The 22,658-nt window shown below is 28.9% G+C and overlaps 4 protein-coding genes across 4 annotated transcripts; all 4 read right to left on the reverse strand.

Moving 5' to 3' along the window:
* Nucleotides 1-2,590: 2,590 nt before the first annotated feature.
* On the reverse strand, nt 2,591-3,479 carry LOC145952733 (protein FAR1-RELATED SEQUENCE 9-like). The gene is made up of 2 exons (XM_083065683.1): nt 3,411-3,479; nt 2,591-3,262 (listed from the first exon to the last, which is right to left on the reverse strand). The coding sequence occupies exons 1-2, from the start codon at nt 3,477-3,479 to the stop codon at nt 2,591-2,593; spliced, it is 741 nt and encodes a 246-aa protein (XP_082921809.1).
* Nucleotides 3,480-3,503: 24 nt separating this feature from the next.
* LOC145952734 (protein FAR1-RELATED SEQUENCE 5-like) lies at nt 3,504-4,535 on the reverse strand. Its single transcript, XM_083065684.1, has one exon. The coding sequence runs from the start codon at nt 4,533-4,535 to the stop codon at nt 3,504-3,506; it is 1,032 nt and encodes a 343-aa protein (XP_082921810.1).
* Nucleotides 4,536-7,495: 2,960 nt separating this feature from the next.
* LOC109805618 (UDP-glycosyltransferase 88F3-like) lies at nt 7,496-10,765 on the reverse strand. The gene is given in 3 exon segments (XM_020367778.3): nt 7,496-8,228; nt 8,230-8,339; nt 9,970-10,765. Coding segments are annotated over 3 exon segments (1,425 nt in total). The 5' UTR covers nt 10,724-10,765; the 3' UTR covers nt 7,496-7,667.
* A 5,016-nt stretch (nt 10,766-15,781) lies between these two features.
* On the reverse strand, nt 15,782-21,441 carry LOC109805617 (UDP-glycosyltransferase 88F5). Its single transcript, XM_020367777.3, has 2 exons — nt 20,587-21,441; nt 15,782-16,632 (listed from the first exon to the last, which is right to left on the reverse strand). Exons 1-2 carry the CDS (start codon nt 21,338-21,340, stop codon nt 15,965-15,967), a joined length of 1,422 nt encoding a protein of 473 aa, XP_020223366.1. The 5' UTR covers nt 21,341-21,441; the 3' UTR covers nt 15,782-15,964.
* Nucleotides 21,442-22,658: the final 1,217 nt, after the last annotated feature.

Raw genomic sequence — 22,658 nt, forward strand, 5'->3', positions numbered from 1 at the left:
ATTCCTGGAAGTGGAGGCGGACCTGGCTGGGGGATTCCGGGAGGAGGAGGAGGTCGGCGGCGGCGGTCTTGAGCGTAACGGCGCCGGCGAAGTTGACGTCGATGGAGGGATCGGCAATGCAGTGGAAGGCGAGGGGGAGATCGCCGGAGTGAGAGGCTTCTAGAAGGCGCTGCGACACTTCGGCCACGTAGTCCACCGGAAACAACTGCCTGGCGAAAAACACCGTCATTGTGCGGCGGCCAAGTTGGAGGTTTCAGATTACTTAACTTTTATTTTATGTTGCGTTAGTTGGAGCATGCGCTACGCCTGAGAAGGAAGTTGAAAGGAGTGAGCGGCAGAGAGAGAAGAAGGAGGTGAGTGGGTATTTATATTTAGGGAGTTGCTACGCTATCTTCAAAGATAGAAGGATTTCAATATATTTTTCTATGTAAATTTATAAATTCTTTTTAAAAAAATTAATTTAATTATAAAATAAATAATCTAAATTATACTTATAAAATAAAAAGTAAGATAAAATTATAGAGATTAAAATTATAAGTTTTCAATAATATTATAAAATATTAAAGAAAAAGAAAAAATTAATAAATAGTAGAAATAAAAAGTTATTAAAATTACAATATAGAAATTCAAAAATTTAAGAAAAAAAGACAAAAAATATACTTAAAAAATTATTAAAATTAAAATATAAAAATTCAAAAATTTTAAGTGAAAAGATAAAAATATACTTAAAAAATTATTAAAATTAAACTATTTAAATATATAATAATATTATTACAAATAAATTAGAATATATAAAATAAAAATAAAATGACTAAATAATTTAAAAATTGAAAGAATAAAATATTATAAATATTATTTAAATAAATTACTAAAAATATAAAATATAAAAAACTATACCGGTACCCTCTCAAATAAGATGGGTACCATAGAATTTCTCTTATATTTATACCACTACAGGGAAAGAGAAAAGATTAAAAGTAACTACCGAGTATTCTCTCCTTCGTCCAAACCTAGCACTATTGTCTTGTTCGTAATTCTAAACATATAATTTATAATTCATTTATTTTTAATAAATTATTAATTTGGTATATTCTTTATTTATTATAAAAAAATTCATTAACAATTTTTTTCATGAATTTGATGGAGACTAAATAAGTATATATTATATTCTCTCTCAACTTAAATTTTTTATATTTGTAAGAGTTAAGACTTAAGATTTGATCTGACTAATTAAATTGATATTATAAATAGTATTTTTTTTCTTATAGAAGTAACACTAATTTAAAAAAAAAATTGTAATAATCTTTAAAAAAACTATTGATTTAATGTCTAAATTAATATACTTTATTGATGTTTAAGGGTTAACTTTTTTATTTTTATAAAGTTTAAGGGGATTAACTTTAAAGATATCAAAATTTAAGAAATTATTTAGTATGATTTTTAATTTTTATTGTTCTTTGTTTGTTATTTTGATAAATCATTAATTTTTTTTTTTTACGTTCGTTCTTGAAGTATTCAGGGTCGATAACAGTGACTAATCTCCTCACTATGTCGAAGGCACCTCAAAAGGTAGGATAGCTGGCCCTAAGATTTAACGCGGCTAATCTCTTAAACGAGTTATTTAATGAATGTAATTACGTTATATATTGAATTTCTTATTCAATAAATTAAGTCTAAAAATTTGTATGCTTTATCTTTTAATCAATAATTTTATTTAATAGATTATATTAGATAATATTTAATAATTTTTAAAATTAATATTAGATATATTTAATAAATCTAAAAATATTTTTAAATATTCAATAATTAAAAAATATTAGATAATATTAGTCAATTTGCAAGACTTTTGTTCTCTAGATTTGCGAGACATTTTTTAGGGTATTGCAAGCAACGTAATCTCTTATTTGCGAGGGATTAGCGAAAATACTTTTCCCTCACTAATTTGCGAAGGATTTGCGAGGGATATACTTATAACTCATTAGCGAGGGATTTGCGACAAGAAAAAACTCTCGCTAGATGAAAAATTCATTTTTTTATTTTGGGTCATAATTTGGAGAGGGATTTGCTAGGCATTTGCGAGGGCTTCAGTTCCTCGCTAAATAAGCACTAACTTTAGCGAAGGATTTGCGAGGGGATAAAGGTTGGTCGCAAAATGTTCCTATTTAGCGGGGATATAAATCCAAGCTATTTCCTCTCTAAATTCCCTCGCTAATCCGCAAAATTCTTGTAGTGTTTGCGAGGGATTAGCGAAAAAAAATTTCCCTCCCTAATTTGCGAAGGATTTGCGAGAAATTTGCGAGGGCTGTACTTATAACTCATTAACGAGGAATTTGCGACAAGAAAACTCCCTCGCAAGATGAAAAATTTATTTTTTTATTTTGACTCATAATTTGGGGAGGGATTTGCAAGGCATTTGCGAAGGGCTAAGTTTCTCGCTAAAGAAGCACTAACTTTAGCGAAGGATTTGCAAGGGGACAAAGGTTGGTTGCAAAATAGCGAGGAAATTTAGCTAGGGATATAAATCCAAGCTATTTGCTCGCTAATTTGCGAGGAATTAGAGAGGAATTATATCCCTCGCTAAATTCCCTCGCTAAATTCCCTCGCTAATCCGCAAAATTCTTGTAGTGAAAGATGACATATATGAACTTTTAGCATCCTTCAACCATCTCTTGCAAATCAAACTACTTGGAAAACACTCCATGTGTTCATATCGCATGACACATATTATGTGCGAGCATGGAATGCCACAAAACTCATACATCATGCAATCACAAACAAATTTACCTTCTTCTTTATCATATCCAACATTATGTTCCCAGTCACGCTCACAAAATTTGTCCACCTTAAAACAAACTTTCTCCTCAACTTCAAATTTGTTTGTCACATTCAAAGATCCAGCAGTTATAATTTCTGATGCCACTTGTTTAAAAATATTTCTTGTGAATAAATTAGCAGCCTGTCGCTCAATTTTTCGAAGAGAGGATGTCAGAACAGGCTCAGTATATAATGAATTATAATCAGAAACTAGTTCATTGTACCTAAAATCCCTTAAGGAGTGCTCAAAATTATACAACAACTCAACAATTGTATTTTTCCTCCTTATATAGGTTTTGATACAAGAAATAATCCCTTCACATAATGACGTTGTCCTTATTCCTGCAAAAAATTTATCACGAAGATATGCATGAGCCCACATGCCCCTCTTCCTATAAACTTCATTAACCCAATTGTTATCTTGAAGCTCATGCTTAACAACTAACTCCTGCCAAAATTTTTCAAATTCACTTGATGAAAAATTACCATACATCGCTCTTTTGAAGTCAGCTAAGAAATTTGAATTCTTAACATTTTGACAAGCATTTTTTTTGCAAATGCCAACCACAAAGTCTATGTGTAGCATTTGGAAACACCTGTTTTATTGCCTCCCACATTGCTCCATCACCATCTGTCACAATGGACTTCGGTTCTTTGTTGCACATTGCATCCAAAAATGTTTCTAACACTCACTTGTATGTTTCAATTGTTTCGTCTAAAACAACACTACAACCAGATATAACAGTTTGAGAATGATGATTTTTTCCAGAAAAAATTACTAAAGGCTTATTGTACTTATTTTTCTTGTACGTGCTATCAAATGCAACAACATCTCCAAAACATTGGAAATCAGATCTGCTGGTACCATCAGACCAAAATAGGTGCTTCAGTTCACCTTCCTCACCAACAACATATCTTGAAAAAAACATTGCATCATTATCTGCCTTTCCTTGTAAATAACTTAAGGCAGCAATTACATCTCCCCCTTCAACTTTACATCGTCTTTGTTGTGAAATATGATTATAAACATCTTTCTTGTTGAACCCTAAACCAACACAGCCCCCCTTTTGCTCCATCATGAAACCCATTATGTGACATGTTCTTACACCTTGAGCGTGCAACGAATCAACCTGTGCTTTGTCTGTAGTAGACAGCCCACGATATGTAGGGATTAATGAAACATATTTATCTTCACATCTAATATGATTATGACTTGCCTCAAACGATACCACTTTCCATTTACCGATTTTTTCATCTAAATGAACACGTAATTTTGCTTTACAATTTGTTCGTGTCAAAGGTCTATGCTTTTTTTTCCTATCATCTCTAATAAAGTGTTTCTTATCCCTCAAACCCGCCTTGTTGCACAAAAATTGACGCATTACAATATTGTGATTTTTGTCATAACCAACTTCATCTTTTCTAACACCAAAACCATGATACTTTGCATAACCAAAATAGAATTTATAAGCATCATGTTCACTACAGAACTCCATCTCCAAAATCTCCTCTGCTGTTAAATTAATATAACTTTTGTAATCAAATCCACTTAAACCTACATTTTCTACTTTATCAATTTCACTTTCACTATCATTAGAAATATCTTCATTCTCTTCTTCAAAATTTTCAATATCACTATCTTTACAAATATCAATGTCATCAAAACTACACTCTTCTTCATCACTTAAATTAACACATGCTTCACCATTGAAATTTGCCATCTGTATAGTATGTGAAAAATCGAACACAAATATTACTAAACAACACAATCAAAGTCCCTAAACCCTAAATCACAATTTCAAATTACCAACAAAAACAAACCGAGCCATATAAAAAATATTATTCTTCACAACAACACTATGCAAAAGGTATCTGGAACATAACACTTACATGTATGACCGACACCAACAGATAACCACTTCGGTCAAATGCGTCGTCGGAAAATTCTTTCGTCGGAGATGATGACACTTTATGCCTGACAAACCAACTTCCTTCACCGGAAAACAACAACGAAAAACAAAACCACAACGACTATACGTGCGCTTTCAAAATGGACAGTCGCAACCACGTCGCCAGAAAACGACAATCCACAGCACTAAGCGGAGAAGGACAATTTTACCTTCTTAGCCTTCCGGAGAACAACAACGACTCTTCGTGTGCATTCAAAAATCACATTCGCAACCACCTCGACGGAAAACGCCAATTTTAGGGTTCAATAACGGGGCAGTAAAATTCACAATACGAAGCCCTAAGCGGAGAAGGGAAATTTTACGTTGATAGCCTTCGATGAAATTACCTTGTTGTCCCTTTACGAAATGTTCAACTTTCATGTCACACCTTTCCAGCTCACAAGGTGACTCACCTCATTAAAACCACATGTCAATCTGTCATTGGTTTACAAACAAGGGGCACCACAACCCCTCCAAATAAAAGGGCACCGGAGCAATAGCCCAATTATTATGGTTCAGTTGACTCAAAGTCAAATTTCCCTTCTTCAATATTTTACTTTTCACTTCACACGGTTACTAGTCCAGATAGATTTATTTCATTTAATATGATTAATATTAAATTTTAATAATTTAATTCTTGAATTAAAAACATTTAATGTATAAATAAAATTTTAATTTTTTTTTAAAATTGAATATCATATAATATTTTATTATATAGATTTAAATTATCATATAAATACTTTTTTCTAATTATATTTTAATTTGAATCATGGTTGTGGAAATCAAACTAAATTGGCCAATCAAACTGGTTTGACCGAGAATCAATCATAAATCAGTTTGGTTCGTCCAAGAAATCGTTTTACATCGAACCAGTCAAAAATAGGTAAAATCGGTTTAAAACCAATCTAAATTGGTAAAAAATAATGGTCAAACTAGTTTAAGTTGGTTCACTTAAAAATAATTATAATTTATTTTATTTAATAAAATTATAAATTAAAATATTTTTTAATACTTGTCTCATAAATATAATTTAATAATTTATATTAATTTGTAGTTTTAATATCTTTATTTTTTATAATTTATATTATATTAATTTGATACTATTTATTATAAATGTAAATTTGTTATTATTAATGGACATTGTTATATTTTTATTAAAACTTAAACTTAAATATTATATTATATATAGTTTAAAATTTTACATATATTAAATTTTAAAAATTTATAAATAATGTTTTATTTAATTTTTTAGTGTTATAAAATTATAATATTATATTATTTAATATTATTTTAACATTGATAATAATAATTATTATTATTTTATTAATATTGGCTTAACACAATTCAACAAACTATTGAACATTAAACCAATGCCTAGATCTGTTCAATGAACGATCCAGTTTTGAAAATATTGATTCGAATTAATAAAATGAAATATCAAATAGTTTTTAAATTTCTTAAAAATTTGTAAACTTGATCTATGCATTAAAATCTTTTAATTCAATGATTAGATTATTATAATTTGATGTAAAACATGAGTTATGGAGTGAAGTGAGTTTATCAAGACTTACTCATAAAATAAGTGAATCTCTCATTATATATATATATATATATATATATATATATATATATATATATATATATATATATATATATATATATATATATATATATACATATGGATAGTTATTTTATTTTTTTGTTAATTAGACACATGGATAATCTATTGCTACAATGAGAGATTTTGAGCAACTTGTCTACATGGAAAGTTAGGCAACTTTTTAATTAGGTTTTAATTTAATTTTATTATATCTTATTAGACATTATTTTTTTCACTACTTTTCACACGATTAAAGAATCTAACAATTAGTTTGCAACCATAATCCTTATAAATTGCCGACATTTAATCTAGTTGAACAGGAGCCAATTTATTTGCTTTTTTTTTTTTTAACTTTTTCAATATAGAGAAACCATATTATGTACAAGACTCGCAAAACATACATATTTTTACACTTCAAGTGATTCTTTTAGCATTCTTTTTTCAAAATCAAACTCTACCAAAACTTAAAAGACTCTCGATCTGTCAATTTGATGAGATTGGTTTACTATTAATGAATATAATTCGTAATCATGTCATTAAAACCTCACACCCGCACCCCTAAAAAAGAACAAATTATTGTAGAAGTACAAGCAATTTAGGTGAGAACAAAAAAACTAGAACAAACTAAAAGTGGAGCTGATGGAATCATTTAAATATGAATGTGAATCCACTGTCCCAAATGGATGTGTGATCCAATTCTTCCAAAACAATAACAATGTTATGATTTGAACCTCACTCACTTATTCATAATAATTGGTTCCCCTCTGTATCTAAACTTCCTAAACCCACACCCTAAAATTCACCAACCTACAAACTAAATGCATGTAACAACCTTCATTCAGGACCATCTCTTTCTTTCAAGTTTCCACTTGGATCTTTTACTTTACCTTATATTATTTTAATATGTCTAAAAATTTCACATTTCTCAAAAATTTTAACAAATGTTAAGAGTAATTTATTAATATCCTCATCTTTTAACATTTAAACAATCAAGTAGCCAAAATGAATGCGGAAATTAAACTTAATTATTAGAGCATGTAGATTACAAATTTTTTGACACTATACTGTACAACCTGTACTTGAGTTTAATTATGTTATTTAAAATGTAATTAATTGTTAAATAACACACCAATTATGTTAAATTTAATATACATAATAAAAATATATTATCAAATGATTCAAATGTTATATAGAGTATTATCGCCTCTATGGTAGCTCCAAACATACTCAAAAACTAAAATTCATGTGAAAACAATGACCTGTTGTACAACATTATTAATTAACAATCACAGTTAACAATCATGTTAAGCACTAAATCCACTCCATGGTTGAACCAAGTTGGCAAGTGCTTTTGTGGATGATCCAAATTCTCCAACGGCAGCCAAAGCCAAGTGTTTCAACTTCAAACTTGTTTCCCTAATCTCTTGTGACTCCATTAACTCCCTCACCCTTTTCTCCACTTCTTCCCCACTCACAAACCCATCTTCATTTTGTTCCATTGCAATAGCCACCTTTGTCTGTTCCAGCATCACGTGCCTATTCACGTGCTGTTCCGCGTACAGTGGCCATGCAATCATTGGCACTCCCGCAATCACTCCTTCCAACACCGAGTTCCACCCACAGTGAGTCACGAACCCACCCACCGAGTCATGACTCAACACCTCCACTTGTGGGGCCCACGACCTCAACACTAGGCCTCGACCCTTGGTTCTCTCGATGAACCCACTTGGCAACACCGAAGCCAAGTCGAATTCCGATGTTGTGTCATGTACCTGCTTTGTTCCCGAGTCTTGTGTTGGCCTTTTCACAACCCATAAGAATCTGTGACCACTCTTCTCTAACCCCTTCGCTATTTCTCTCAACTGGGACACTGAGAAGTGAGAACGATCCGCGGCTTCCGAAACACAAGTACACCACACTTCTATGTGGTTGTTCATCCAGCCATGACAAACATTGTTTACTATCCGTTCTTACATCTATTTTATATGAATCAAGCAAAAAATTCAACTAAAGTTTTGCAATCATATTCTTTTCCATTCGATCCAATATTGGAATTTGTGTGGATTTTACTGATTTGAAAATGAGACTCACTAAATGAAAATTAAATTAACATATTAATCAGAATTTAACTAATAAAAAAATATGTGATTGGTAGATAAAATTAAGATTTATATGTGATTTTTGGTTTATAGTTGATTTTTAAATTAATAGAATTAAATAAAATGAAATTTATAATTGAAAATTAAAAAAAAAATAAAAGTATATATTGTTTTTTTAAAATTATTTTTTAAATTTATAAGACAAAGCCTTCGAAAATGTGTCGTAGTTTTTTCTTGCAAAATGTGTGGTTCACCGTTTCATGTTTGACTCAAATGTCAAATCATATGATGTTTTAGTCTTTTTTGTGTTGATATTAAATATATTTAATATATGAAACAAGTTTGGTTAATTTATAAAGGAAAATGCTGTATCTTTTGAATATGGAGGCCAAAAAATTGTCCGAATAATTAAAAAATTATTATTTTTTAATAAATTTATTATAAAATAATTATTTTATAATAAATTTATTTAAAGATAATAATTTTTTAATCATTTTGAGCATTTTTGGCTTTCGGAGGCTGTAGCAATGCTAATTTATAAATTGAATTGTAAGTGCAAAGATACAGTAGAGATAAATCATGTCTCCAGTTAGAGATTATGAATACAACTCTAATAAGAGTTATTTGTGTCATGAAACAATTTAAATCTTAATTTTTTGTTATTAAAGAACTCTATGTGGTAACATAAATTACTTGAAAAATAGAGAAAGTTCTTCTTGAAACAATTATTTCTTACCAGATTTTGAAAACGTTTTAGAAATAATAATAATAAAAATTAATTTTGTATAATATTTATGTATTTACTATTATTTTATTTTATTTTTAATATCTGTTTATTGTGTATTTTTCTTATAATTTATTTTCTTTTATTATAGTGTAATTATCCTTTTTAATAATAATTTAAATTTGATTTATAAATAATTAGAAAAAAACTTTAAAAATTAAATTTCTTAAAATTTCTTATTATTAAAATTAATTTATACTTAAATTACTTAATATTGACATGACATATTAAAAATTACTTTTTTCATTTTTAAATAACTTAAATATTGAATTAGTTCCATTGACGATCCATTGACGTGATTTGGCAACATGGAAAAGTTGGAGAGTATTTTTAAATACACTTAAATATTATTTCAAGTAGGTAAACTTGTTTATATTTTTTTTAAGATAAATGAATATATTTACACAATATCAATTAAATTTAATATAATAATTTTATTAATTGATAAATTTTATATATAAATTTATTAATAAAATTTGAATATAAAAATAAAATTTTTAAAAATCATAAAAAAAAAATTTAAAATTTAAAAATTTAAAATATAAATTTATTTCAAATTTTTAGAACAAAAATATATTTAAATTTTTTAAATATAAAATACCGAAGAATTACTTAAAAAATAAAAAATAAAAAGAATAATAATGAAGCATCTTATAAAATGTGCAAAAATGAAAATAGCAGTTCAGTTAAAAAGTAACATTATTTAACGAAAAAGAAACAAACCTGAATGTTGAGGTTCCGCGATGAGGGGTCCAATACAGTAAACAGAAGGAGCACGTGTTGGATGTGGGAAGCACGCGCCTTCGGCTAGGGCCTTCACAGCCACAGGCTCAAGTTCCGTAAACGAGTTAACTATTATCCCACGCGCCTTCGGAAGGTGCGTGCAGAACTCCAGCATGTCCCAATACGCAGGGTCGTTTCTATCCAACATGGGTTCCGGCATGTTCACCGCCTTCAGCGGCGCGTTACCCGGCACGCGCAGTTCCACCCCGACCATATCCTTAAACGACGCGCTCGTGTCGTCGTGGATTCTTGGAAAGCAAAAGAAGAGCGCGAGAACGGCGGCGCCGGAGGTGAAGAAGTAGTAGACGGGGATCTGCAGGGAAGAAGCTGGTTCCATTGCGGAAGTGCAGAAGAGATCGATTACGAAGGCTTTGATGGTGGCGGATTCCGAGATTTGGGTGAGCGTGGTGGCTACGTTGGGGGCGTTTCTTTTGATGAAGCTGAAGCACTTGGCGGCGCCGCTGATGGCGGCGGTTGGTGCGGCGACGTGGGGGAGGCGGAGGAAGGAGATGGTGGGATATGCGGCGGAGATGCGGCGGATGTAGGCGTCAATGGAGGGGTGGTCCCTGAAGCCGGTGGTGAGGAGGATGGTGGTGGAGAAATGGTGTTTGTGGATGAGCTTTGCTAGCTCCACCATGGAAATGATGTGCCCTATTCCTGGGGCTGGGTACAACACTATTGTTTCTCCTTGCATCTTTCCCTGTTACTAACTATTCTCACCTTCCCCTTATCCTTACTTATGAATCACTAGGAATGCTTAATGTCTTTGTTTATAGATACCTTGAAAATTTTTCTTTTTCTCTTTTTTTTTTTATTTTATTAAATGTGTACACAACACTTAGGATGTGTATTGGATTAGGATTTTAAAGGAATTTTTTAGTTAAAAAAAATCCTGCGAATTTTAAAAGACTTTGCAGGATTTTCATGACTTTTAAGATTTTGCAGGATTCTATAAGACTTAAAATCAAGATTTTAATGGATTCTGCAAGACTTTTGAATCAAGATTTTAATGGATTCTGTGGGATTTTGTGGATTTTGTAGAATTTTTGTGGAGTTTTGACATTTGATAAGATTTTAAAAAAAATTCATACATTCAAATTTAAAAAGAGTCAAAGACAAAAATAAAAAAAAATTAATAATAATGTCTAGATAAATAATAATAATAATAATAATAATAATAATTCTCTATAATATCTTATCCTCTTTTTATAGCATCTACTATCAATTGTAACAATTCATCATAATCCTCCTTATTTCAAGCTATATTTTTTTCTCTTTTCCTTTTCCTTTATTATTTCCTTGTGAATCTCCTATTTGAATTACTAAAACAATATATGTTGAAAACTAGTTATATAAATAATTATGGATAAGAGACAAAATCAATAAAATTATATTATTATTTTTAGAAGCACACAAATCATACAAGATCGAATATATCTTGGCTATCCCAACGGATCAAATACCTCAGCCATTATAAAAAAAAACATGCAAAAACAGAAATATAGAACCATAAGATAATTTTTTATATAAAAAAAATCAGTATATTTGATACTGGAAAAATATTTAGATATATAATTTTTTTTATATAAACGGAAATATTTAGATATAGAGAATATATATATATATATATATATATATATAATTTTAGTTATATATTATATGATAATTTTTAACGATATTTATAAATGTAAATTATTCTAACAAATATTTTAACAATATTTTTTAAAAAAAAAAAAATAAGCTAATGAAGGCATAAATCCTAAATCCTAAAAAATTAGATACTACAATGTCTTATGTTAATTTTCTTTTTTTAAAATATAAAAAAAATCCTAATTTTACAATATAAAAAAAGAAAGAAAATTTCATAGTAAAAAAAATAAAATAATTATTGAGTCATAAAATGAGGAGAGATAAGAGTAACAAATTAAGGGAAGGAGAGAGATCGCAATTTTTATGCTGAGAGGGTTCTTCTCCCAACTAAGATCTATTTTCATCTCATTCTACTCACAGAAACCCTAACAAATTCATCTTATATATATATATATATATATATATATATATATATATATATATTGTAGAGATTATGATATCTATTTCATCTTTCACCTTTTTCTTTTCTTGACGTGTGTTATAAAAAAAATTACCACTTGAAAGTTAAAATTTCAATCATTTTTTTGTGTTATATAAAGGAACAAATTCAACTACATAGAATAAAATAAAGCAAGTCAATTAAAGAGAACAAACAGAAAAATATAACAAGTTAATGACACTATCATTTACATATCAGAGTTTCACAAAATAGGAGAATGAGATGAGAACAGTACTACAATATTATATATGAGCAATGAACAATAGTGCAATATTATTAGTAGAGAAAAAAATGGAGAAGACAGGAGCATAGAAAAAAAAATAAAAAAATCACTTGAAAATTCTTGAAACACTTGAAAAGTCACTTCAAACAATCCTTCAAAATCCGATGGGTTTGGATGGGATTGTTTTATGAATCTGGTATTTATAGATAACATTAAAAAGTCCTTCAAAATCCCTCTCATACAACAATCCTTTAAAATCCTTATATTTTTGAATACCAATGGATTGTTTTTAAGTTGTAAAAAATCTCAAATGAATACCAGTGGATTTTAATGGACTCTTTAAAAAATCTTGAAAATCCAGATTGAATACCACTGGATTGTTTTTAAGTGACATAAAATCCTGATTGAATACCAATGGATTTTTTTACTCAAAAAAAGTCTTTTAAAATCCTACGAAATCCTAAACCAATACACCCCCTTAGAAGGCATGTAGAAAGACCCAATTATTATGATTTAGTTGACTCGAAGTCAAATTTTCCTTCTTTAACATTACATTTCATACGGTAACGAGTCTTAATATATTTATTTTACATAATAATTTATAATTAATATTAAATTTTAATAATTTAATTTTAAATTAAAAAATTTTAATATATAAATAAAATTTTAAATTTTTAAAAAAAATTAAATATCATATAATACTTTATTATATAGATTTAAATTAATATATAAAATATATTTTTTTAATTATCCTTCAATTTGAATTATAGTTGTAAAAATCAGACAAAAATGCCCAATCAAACCGGTTTGACCAAGAATCAATCATAAATCAGTTTGGTTGGGCCAAGAAATCATTTTACATCGAACTAGTCAAAAATTAGTAAAATCGGTCCATAACCAATCTAAATTGGTAAAAATAATGGTCAAAGTAGTTTGAGTTGGTTCAATTAAAAATAATTAAATTTTAATTTAATTTTTAATAAAAAATTATAAATTAAAAAATATTTTTAATACTTGTCTCATAAATATAATTTAATAATTTATATTAATTTACAATTTTAATATTTTTATTTTTTATAATTTATATTATATTAATTTGATACTATTTATTCTAAATGTAAATTTGTTATTATTAATGAATATTGTTATATTTTATTAAAATTTAAACTTAAATATTATATCATTTTCTTTAAGATGATATATATTTTATTAAAATTTAAACTTAAATATTATATCATTTTCTTTAAGATGATATATGAGTTTATCATAATGATTTATTATTGTTGGACCTATTGAGTCACTTTTTATCAACTCCTATCAAGCTACCCTTAGGCTTTAATCTCTTTTCTTAAGGTAGTACTTTACTAGCTAGTTACACTTCAATTCTTTTTACCTAAAAAAAACTACACTGCAAAAATAAATGAGTTGTTGATTATTTTAAAAAAAAATATGTAATATATTATTGATTCATTTTTTATGAATTTTTATGTGTTACAGTAAAATTATACATAAAAGTTATCTTTAATTTTTTTTCTTTTTCTTTTATTGTTAATTTTGTTATTTTCTTTTTATTTTTTAATCTTAACCTATTTTACTTAATTGAAGACTAAAATCAAATTATAAACCTTTACTTTTTTTATCATGAATTTATTTTTTATGTGTCATCATTATCGATCCATTTTTAGGTTATCTAATGATTATCAGTAACTCATAATTTCATGCGAAATATATTTAATTATTTTTTTATGCAATTATATTATTTATATGTTTTAGACTTTTAGATTTGAAAATTGAAATCATAAGTTATATTCAAATCTTTATTAGGACATTTCATTATTTTTTTCACTACTTTTTCACATAGTTAAACAATCTAACAATTAGTTTGCTATCATAATCCTCATAAATTGCAGGCATTTTAATCTAGATGAATAGGAGTCAGTTTATTTGCTTAATATTTTTATTTTTTAACTTTTTCAATATAGAGAAACCATATTATGTACGAGACTCGTAAAACTTACATATTTTTACACTTCAAGTGATTCTTTTAGCATTTTCTTTTTCAAAATCAGATTCTACCAAAACTTAAAGACTCTCGAGCCATCAATTTGATGGGATTGGTTTACTAGTACGGAATATATTGTAGCAAGTACGAGCAGTTTAGGTGAGAACAAAAAGATTAGAAATAGGCCTGAGCATCGGTCGGCCACGGTCAGTGTTGGACCAAAACTTTTAAAATCGTCCGAAATCAATTAAGAAAAATTAGGGGTTATTATCGACCAACGAAGAACTCGAGTTTTGGCGGGTTCAATCCGTACGAGTTACGGGTTCATGGGATGGGTTTATCGGTTTGAGATGCTTCCTTTAGCGTCTCGTGCCGCCATCCATCATCACCCTTCGTCGGTCTCCGTCACTGCTTCATTTGGAAGAAATCGCGCAGAGTTTCAGATCTCTGCATCACCCCCTTCGTCAACCAGAGTAGGGAACAGGGAGCTTCTCAGCTGCGGTGGCCATGACAGGGAAAGGTTGAAGAGAAGTGGATGTTTACGGAGTGAAGAAGAAGAAAGAAGACGGAGTGAAGAAGAAGAAGAAAGAAGCAGAAGAAAGAAGACAAAGTGAAGAAGAAGAAGAAAGAAGACAAAGTGAAGAAGAAGAAAAAAGAAAACGGAGTGAAGAAGAAGAAGAAAGAAGACGGAATGAAGAAGAAGAAGAAAGAAGACGAAGTAAAAGACGATAAACGGTAATGACGGAGAAGATAAACGATGAAGACGAAGAAGATAAACGGTCAGATTTGGGTATATCGGATGAGAAAATTCCAACACCAAATCTGACCATTCAAACCCGTTTGAATCCGAAATTTGCTTCCAAAAAAATCCGAAATACCTGAGAATCAATCCGCTTCACCCAATCTGACCGTCGGTCTGGTCAGTTTCAAATCAGCCAGAAATTTTTGCCCAAACTTAATTAGAATGAACTAGAGGTAGAACGGATGGAATCATTTAAATATGAATATGAATCCACTGTCACAAATGTATGTGTGGTCCAATTCTTCCAAATCAATAACAATGTTTAAACTTTGAATGAATTTGAACTCCACTCATCCATAATAATATGTTCCCCTCCGTATTTAAACTTCCTACTCCCACACCCTAAAATTCACCAATCTATAAACTGAATGCATACAACTTTCATTCAGGGCCATATCTTTCTTTCAAGTTTCAATTTTGGATTTTTTCCTACCTAAAAGTCAAAATTAAGAATAATTTATAAACACTTGTCTCTCTTAACACTCAATAAATCATATAACTAAAATCAATGTAAAAATTGAACTTATCAAAACATGCATGTAGATTACAAATTGTTTGCTCACCTAAGTTTGATATATTATATTATTTAAAATGTTAGTAATTGTCAACTACAAATAACATGCCAATTATATTAAATTTAATATTTATAATAAAAAATATAATATTAAAAGATTCAAAGGTTACATCCAATATTATCGTCTCTATCTCTATCGTACCAACTACCAACAACAATCCAACCATACTCAAAACTTAAATTCATGTGAAAACAATAACCAGTTGTACAACATTATTAATCAACAATCATAGTTGACAATCATGTTAGGCACTAAATCCACTCCATGCTTGAACCAAGTTGGCAAGTGCTTTTGTGGATGACCCAAATTCCCCAACAGCAGCCAAAGCCAAGTGTTTCAACTTCAAACTTGTTTCCCTAATCTCTTGTGACTCCATTAACTCCCTCACCCTTTTCTCCACTTCTTCCCCACTCACAAACCCATCTTCTTCATTTTGTTCCACTGCAATAGCCACCTTCATCTGTTCAACCATCACGTGCCTATTCACGTGCTGCTCTGCGTACAGTGGCCATGCAATCATTGGCACCCCTGCAATCACTCCTTCTAACACCGAGTTCCACCCACAGTGACTCACGAACCCACCCACCGAGTCATGACTCAACACCTCCACTTGTGGGGCCCACAACTTCACAACCAAGCCTCTATACTTGGTTCTCTCGATGAACCCACTTGGCAACACAGAAGCCAAGTCGAATTCCGATGTTATGTCAACAACATGCTTTATTCTCTCATCTTGGGTTGGCCTTTTCACGACCCACAAGAACCTTAGGCCACTCCTCTCTAACCCATTGGCGATCTCCTTCATTTGTGAGACTGAGAATGATCCACGACTTCCAAAACAAAGGAACACCACACTTTTACTTGGTTGTTCGTCCAGCCATGACAAACATTGTTTGTTTTCTGTTGCTACATCTGATTTTATACAAACCAAACTTTTCTTAACAAAATAAATTTTGGAGAGGAAACAAATAATATTAATGTAATTTTTATCAACTATTACTTAATATCTTTCAATTTGATAATTATTTCACAAAACTCAATATTAGATTAGAAGTCCCTTATTAGAAACCAACCCTCATTTAGCATGTTTAAGAGTCATATATATCTACAACCTTCTTTGATTCAAATTATTTGATGGTTTAATCTTTTGTGTTTCATATTTTATATTGTTAGTATAGCAGAAGTATGGTCGTTAATTTATAAATTGTACTGTACATAAATAAATATATATATATATATATATATATATATAACATAATCAATGACTAAAATAATTTTTTTATAGTATATTGTTCACTAAAAAATTATTGTTTCAAATACCAAATTTATTAAAAGAAAAAAGTTTTTTAAATTATATTTCTTTTATAGTTGTTATGTAGAAATGTAACTAAAATAGTGTTTTTTTTTAATATTGATATTGATGGAACTATTTTCGACGACTAATCTTATTAAAGAATACAATTATTCACTTTTAGTAGAATTTCTTATTTTAATCATTTTTTATTTATAGAATTTTATCTTAAGACCTTATTTAAAAAAAATTGAGTTGAATTTCATTCAAAACAAAACAATAACTTGTTGATAAAATGTATGTTTAATACTCATTTCTAACTTAAATCACGTTGTTTTAAAGTCAAATTAAAAACGCACACACTCAAGCTAATAAATTTTATTAAATGTGAATTATTTGAAACTAACGTACTAACAAGCATGTGATAACCATTGCTAACCGATCTATTAGTGATTGATTTGCCTACTTGGGTAGTTGGACAAGTTCTTAATTAGTTTCTTGATTTCATTTGTAATATGATAAGTATATTTAAATTTAAAAGTATAAATGATAACTAATATTATAAATTTAAAATATAACAATTTAAAAAGTAAATACAAAATCAAAAGAAAAAAAAAAGTAATCCCTGCGCATAAAAAATACAAAATTAGAAAAAAATAATAATAATTTCACTCTTTAAAAAATAAGCAAAAGGACAAGATCTTGTCATATAATAAGAACAACTCAACTTACGTTTCTAAAATAAATAAATATATATATATATATATATATATATATATATATATATATATATATATATATATATATATGAGGAGGGTTCAAACGACACCGGTGTAACTTTTACTAAGTGTTACACCACTCAATAACTTTATATCAAATTTTGAATTTTGAAAATATCTAACCGTTAGATTGAAAGTTCATATCTCTTAGATCATATATACAAAATTTTATATTAATCCAAAATGATTTGATACTTCATTCTCATAAAATAAAATTGACGTAATATATTGATTTCAAAATACACTAAAATATAAACACTTTGATTACCTTCAAGTTGTTGTTCAAATTTAACAAAATTTGATATATATGATATAAGAGATATGAACTTTCAATCTAACGGTTAGATTTTCAAAATTCAAAATTAATATAAAGTTGTTGACTGGTGTAACACTTAGTAAAAGTTACACCAGTGTCGTTTGAACCCTCCTCTATATATATATATAAAGAGCAGCAAAGTAAATTGTTATTTTTAATGACCAAAATTAAAGCAATAATTGTTGGGAAAAAAGTCAATTTTAACAAGATAAAATTTAGGTGATCAAAATTGAAAAATTATCTTTGTAATCTGCACATTTTAGATAGGTGGGTATTCCTGATAAGTGATGAATCCAGAAACACATAAAAATAAATTATAATTCATAATACACTCCTAAACTTTACCCATTTTAATAGCTAAGGTTTCATGCAAGTTGCTGCACCGAGTTTACACGGGATTAATATACGAAATAATTATGGTACACTTTCTAAAAGCTTCTTTTTATATTATTTTATATTTTTAAGACCAAACTCCTAAACCTTTAATTCTAAACAACTAATTCATATCTTCATAGGATAAGGTATATTTTTTAACCTACATTCTATTATCGAGTCAACCACTCCACCTCACTTAGCCCACAACGAATGAAAGATGAAGAAATTTGAGTTTGTTTTTGTTAATTTGTACCGAAAGAAAAGCAAAAAAAAGCGGGAGAATCCGCATTGCCATTCCTCGCGAAGTTGTGAAGAAAAGAGATAAAAGTCATGTAAGAAATGAGAAAACCCGATAATATCCCTGCCAAAAAGCTAAAAAAAGATGAAGAATAGAGGACAAATTGCAGTGAAAAACTGAACCTCCAACCAGCATAATTGATTATGCATAGCACATAATCGATTATGGGCTAGCATAATCAATTATGCCAGCCCATAATCGATTATGTACCATACATAATCGATTATGGTGGTATACCCATTTCTCCCAACCTTAATTCATGCACTATCGCCGCACCCTCACTTGGCACTTGTTTTTTCCTTTTACAATTATCTAACTACTGTATAAAATAATACTATTATTTATGCCAATACCTTCTTCGCTTTTTCCCGTTCAACTTCATTTTTGGAATTTTGGAAACCAACCAAGCATGCCAAATCGGAAAATCAACTAATATTATTATTATTATTATTATTTATTATTATTATAAATATTATTATTATTATCATTATTATTAATATTATTATTATTTATTATAATTAGTATCATTATTATTTATTATGATTCTTATTATTTTTCTAATATTTATTATTATTCATTATTTATTATTTTTTTAATACATTATACCTATTAATATAATTTTATTGTAATTATTATTATTTATAATAAATAATATTATACTCATTTTTAATCCAAGAGTAAAAGTATAAATTACATATTCATCTATTAAATTTTTAACTTTTATCTATCACATCAATCAATTTTTACACAAATTCTCACAAACTTTCTACTCACTTTCCACTATCTTTCCCTTAATCCAAACTTTATTTTTCACTCTCTTTCTCTTCAAATCTTATTTCACTCCCCTAAATTCATCCTTCAATTCAAACACAACCTTAAAATGGATCGATATGAGTTAACGTGTTTTGACAATCCAGAAATGTGTTACAAACTTACAATGCATATGGATAGTCTATTTGCTATATTAAGAGGTTTTGAGCCACTTGTCTAGCTGGAAAATTGGGCAGCTTTTTAATTACTGTAGTTTTTTTTTCTTTTTAATCTTTATCCTATTAAATGTAAGCATATATTTATATAAAATTTATATATAAATTAAATATTTAAATATAATAAAATAATTACATGCGTAGAAAAAAAAATAAACGAGGTGTTAACTATTTTCAAACGTATATTATTTCTTTCCTTATTTTTCTCTCGCGTGTCAGATGACAAGTACGACCTCCTCACATGTCTCAATCTTAAGTTGGCCAAAAGTTTCATGACTAAAAGCGTGTTTGGAAATATGTCTTTTTAACGAAAACGTAAAAACACGTGTTTCAAAACATCAAAATACAAAGTAACATTTCTTATTTTCTTTGTTGAATATAAATTTATAAAATTTTAATAATAAATTAAACACACACTAACTTATTTTATATCAACCGCATCATATTTAAACCTTATTATTTGTATAGAGACGTGGTTATAGAGAATTATTTTATGATAAGAGATTCATTTAATTCATAAGTAAATTTATTTAAATTTTATTTTATTTAATAATATATTTTATATCAAATTTTAATGATTTATATATTAATTTAAATTAATAAAATAAAATATTAAATAATTTTTAAAATTTTTAAAATTTATAAACTTAATTTATATATTAAAATATTTAAATTTAATAATAAAGTTTAATATAAAATTTGTGTAATTAAATAAAACAAATCTTGACGAATCCCCTCCTTTTTTTTTTTATTATCATTATTTGGTGAGAGGGAATCAAATAGAAGAGTTGTGAATAAAAAAATGGCATTAGTCAGTAAACCTGATTGCTGAGGCTCTGCAATGAGTGGTCCGATGTAGTGAACGGAAGGTGCACGCTCGGCGTTTGGAAAGCACGCGCCCTCCGCCACGGCCTTAACCGCCGCAGGCTCAAGCTGTGGGAACGAGTTCACTATTATCCCACGCGCCTCGGGAAGGTGCGTGCAGAAATCCAACATGTCGCAATACGCAATGTCGTTTCGATCCAGCATGGGTTCGGGCATGTTCACCGCCTTCAGCGCCGCGTTACCCGGCACCTGCAGTTCCGCCCCGACCATGTCCTTAAACGACAGGGTCGTTTGTCGGTGGAGTGTGGGGAGGTAGCAGCAGAGCGCGAGAACGGCGGCGCCAGAGGTGAAGAAGTAGTAGACGGGGATCTGCAGGGAAGAAGCTGGTTCCATTGCGGAAGTGCAGAAGAGATCGATTACGAAGGCTTTGATGGTGGCGGATTCCGAGATTTGGGTTAGCGTGGTGGCTACGTTGGTGACGTTACTTTTGACGAAGGTGAAGCACTTGCCGAGGAAGCTGGCGGCCGCGGTTGGTGCGGCGACGTGAGGGAGGCGGAGGAAGGAGATGGTGGGGTATGCGGCGGAGATGCGGCGGATGTAGGCGTCGATGGAGGGGTGGTCCGAGAAGCCGGTGGTGAGGAGGATGGTGGTGGAGAAATGGTGTTTGTGGATGAGCTTTGCTAGCTCCACCATGGAAATGATGTGCCCTATTCCTGGGGCTGGGTACAACACTATTGTTTCTCCTTGCATCTTTCCCTGTTACTGACTATTCTCACCTTCACCTTATCCTTACTTATGAATCACTAGGAATGCTTAATGTCTTTGTTTATAGATACCTTGAAATTTTTTCTTTTTCTCTTTTCTTTATTAAAGAATATTCTTCATGTGATAAAAATATATAAATTTCCTTGATACTCACATATGTGCACACGTCACTTAAAAGGCATGAAGAAAGACCCAATTATTATGGTGTAGTTGACTCGAAGTTAAATTTTCCTTCTTCAACATTACATTTCATATCATTATTAGTGTTCAACATTACATTTCATATCATTATTAGTGTTGACTCATAATTAATATTATATTTTAATAATTTAATTGTAAATTAAAAAATTTTAATATATAAATAAAATTTTAATTTTTTTTTAAAATTTAAATATTATATAATACTTTGTTATATAAATTTAAATTAATGTATAAAATATTTTTTTAATTATCTTTTAATTTGAATTAAGGTTGTGAAAATCAGATCAAATTGGCCAATTGAATCGGTTTGATCAAGAACTAATCCTAAACTAGCTTGGTTGACCCAAGAAACCATTATACATCAAACCAGTCAAAAGTCTATAAAATTGATCCAAAACCAATCAAAATTGGTAAAAATAATGGTCAAACTAGTTTGAGGCAGTTCAATTAAAAACAATTAAAATTTAATTTAATTTTTGAATAAAAATTACAAATTAAAATATTTTTTTAATACTTGTCTCATAAATATAATTTAATAATTTATATTAATTTACAATTTTAATATATTTATTTTTTATTTTATATATATTAATTTGATACTATTTATTCTAAATGTAAATTTGTTATTATTAATAGATATTATTATATTTTATTAAAACTTAAACTTAAATATTATATTATATATAGTTTAAAATTTTACATATATATCAAATTTTAAGAATTTGTAAATAACATTTTATTTTAACTTTTAGTGTTATAAAATTATAAAATTATATTTATTTAATATTATTTGTTTTATTGATAATAATAATAATCATTATTTTATTAATATTGGCTTAATCACAATTCAAATACGATTGAACTATTGAACATTAAACCAATATTTACTAGATATGTTTAATGAATGATCCAATTTTGAAAACATTGATTCGAGTAAATGAAACGAAATATCAAACAATTTTTAAATTTCTTAAAAATATATATAAACTTGATCTATGCATTAAAAACTTTTAATTCAATGATTAGATTATTATAATTTGATGTAAAACATGAATTATGGAGTGAAGTAAGTTTATCAAGACTTACTCTTAATTAGAAACTA

Source organism: Cajanus cajan, chromosome 10, assembly GCF_000230855.2.
Source record: "Cajanus cajan strain Asha chromosome 10, NIPB_CcT2T_4, whole genome shotgun sequence".
Lineage (NCBI taxonomy): Eukaryota > Viridiplantae > Streptophyta > Magnoliopsida > Fabales > Fabaceae > Cajanus > Cajanus cajan.

Bases quoted from the DNA above. Each gene is read 5' to 3' on its own strand.
- LOC145952734 (XM_083065684.1), bottom strand. From the start codon at position 4,535: ATGGCAAATTTCAATGGTGAAGCATGTGTTAATTTAAGTGATGAAGAA.
- LOC109805617 (XM_020367777.3), bottom strand. From the start codon at position 21,340: ATGCAAGGAGAAACAATAGTGTTGTACCCAGCCCCAGGAATAGGGCAC. The intron at 16,633-20,586 runs GTTTACTGACTA...GTATAAAATCAG, and splicing joins TGCAGAGCCTCAGCAATCAG to ATGTAGCAACAGAAAACAAA.
- LOC145952733 (XM_083065683.1), bottom strand. From the start codon at position 3,479: ATGTGCAACAAAGAACCGAAGTCCATTGTGACAGATGGTGATGGAGCA. The intron at 3,263-3,410 runs GTGTTTCCAAAT...AAATTTTGGCAG, and splicing joins TGTGGGAGGCAATAAAACAG to GAGTTAGTTGTTAAGCATGA.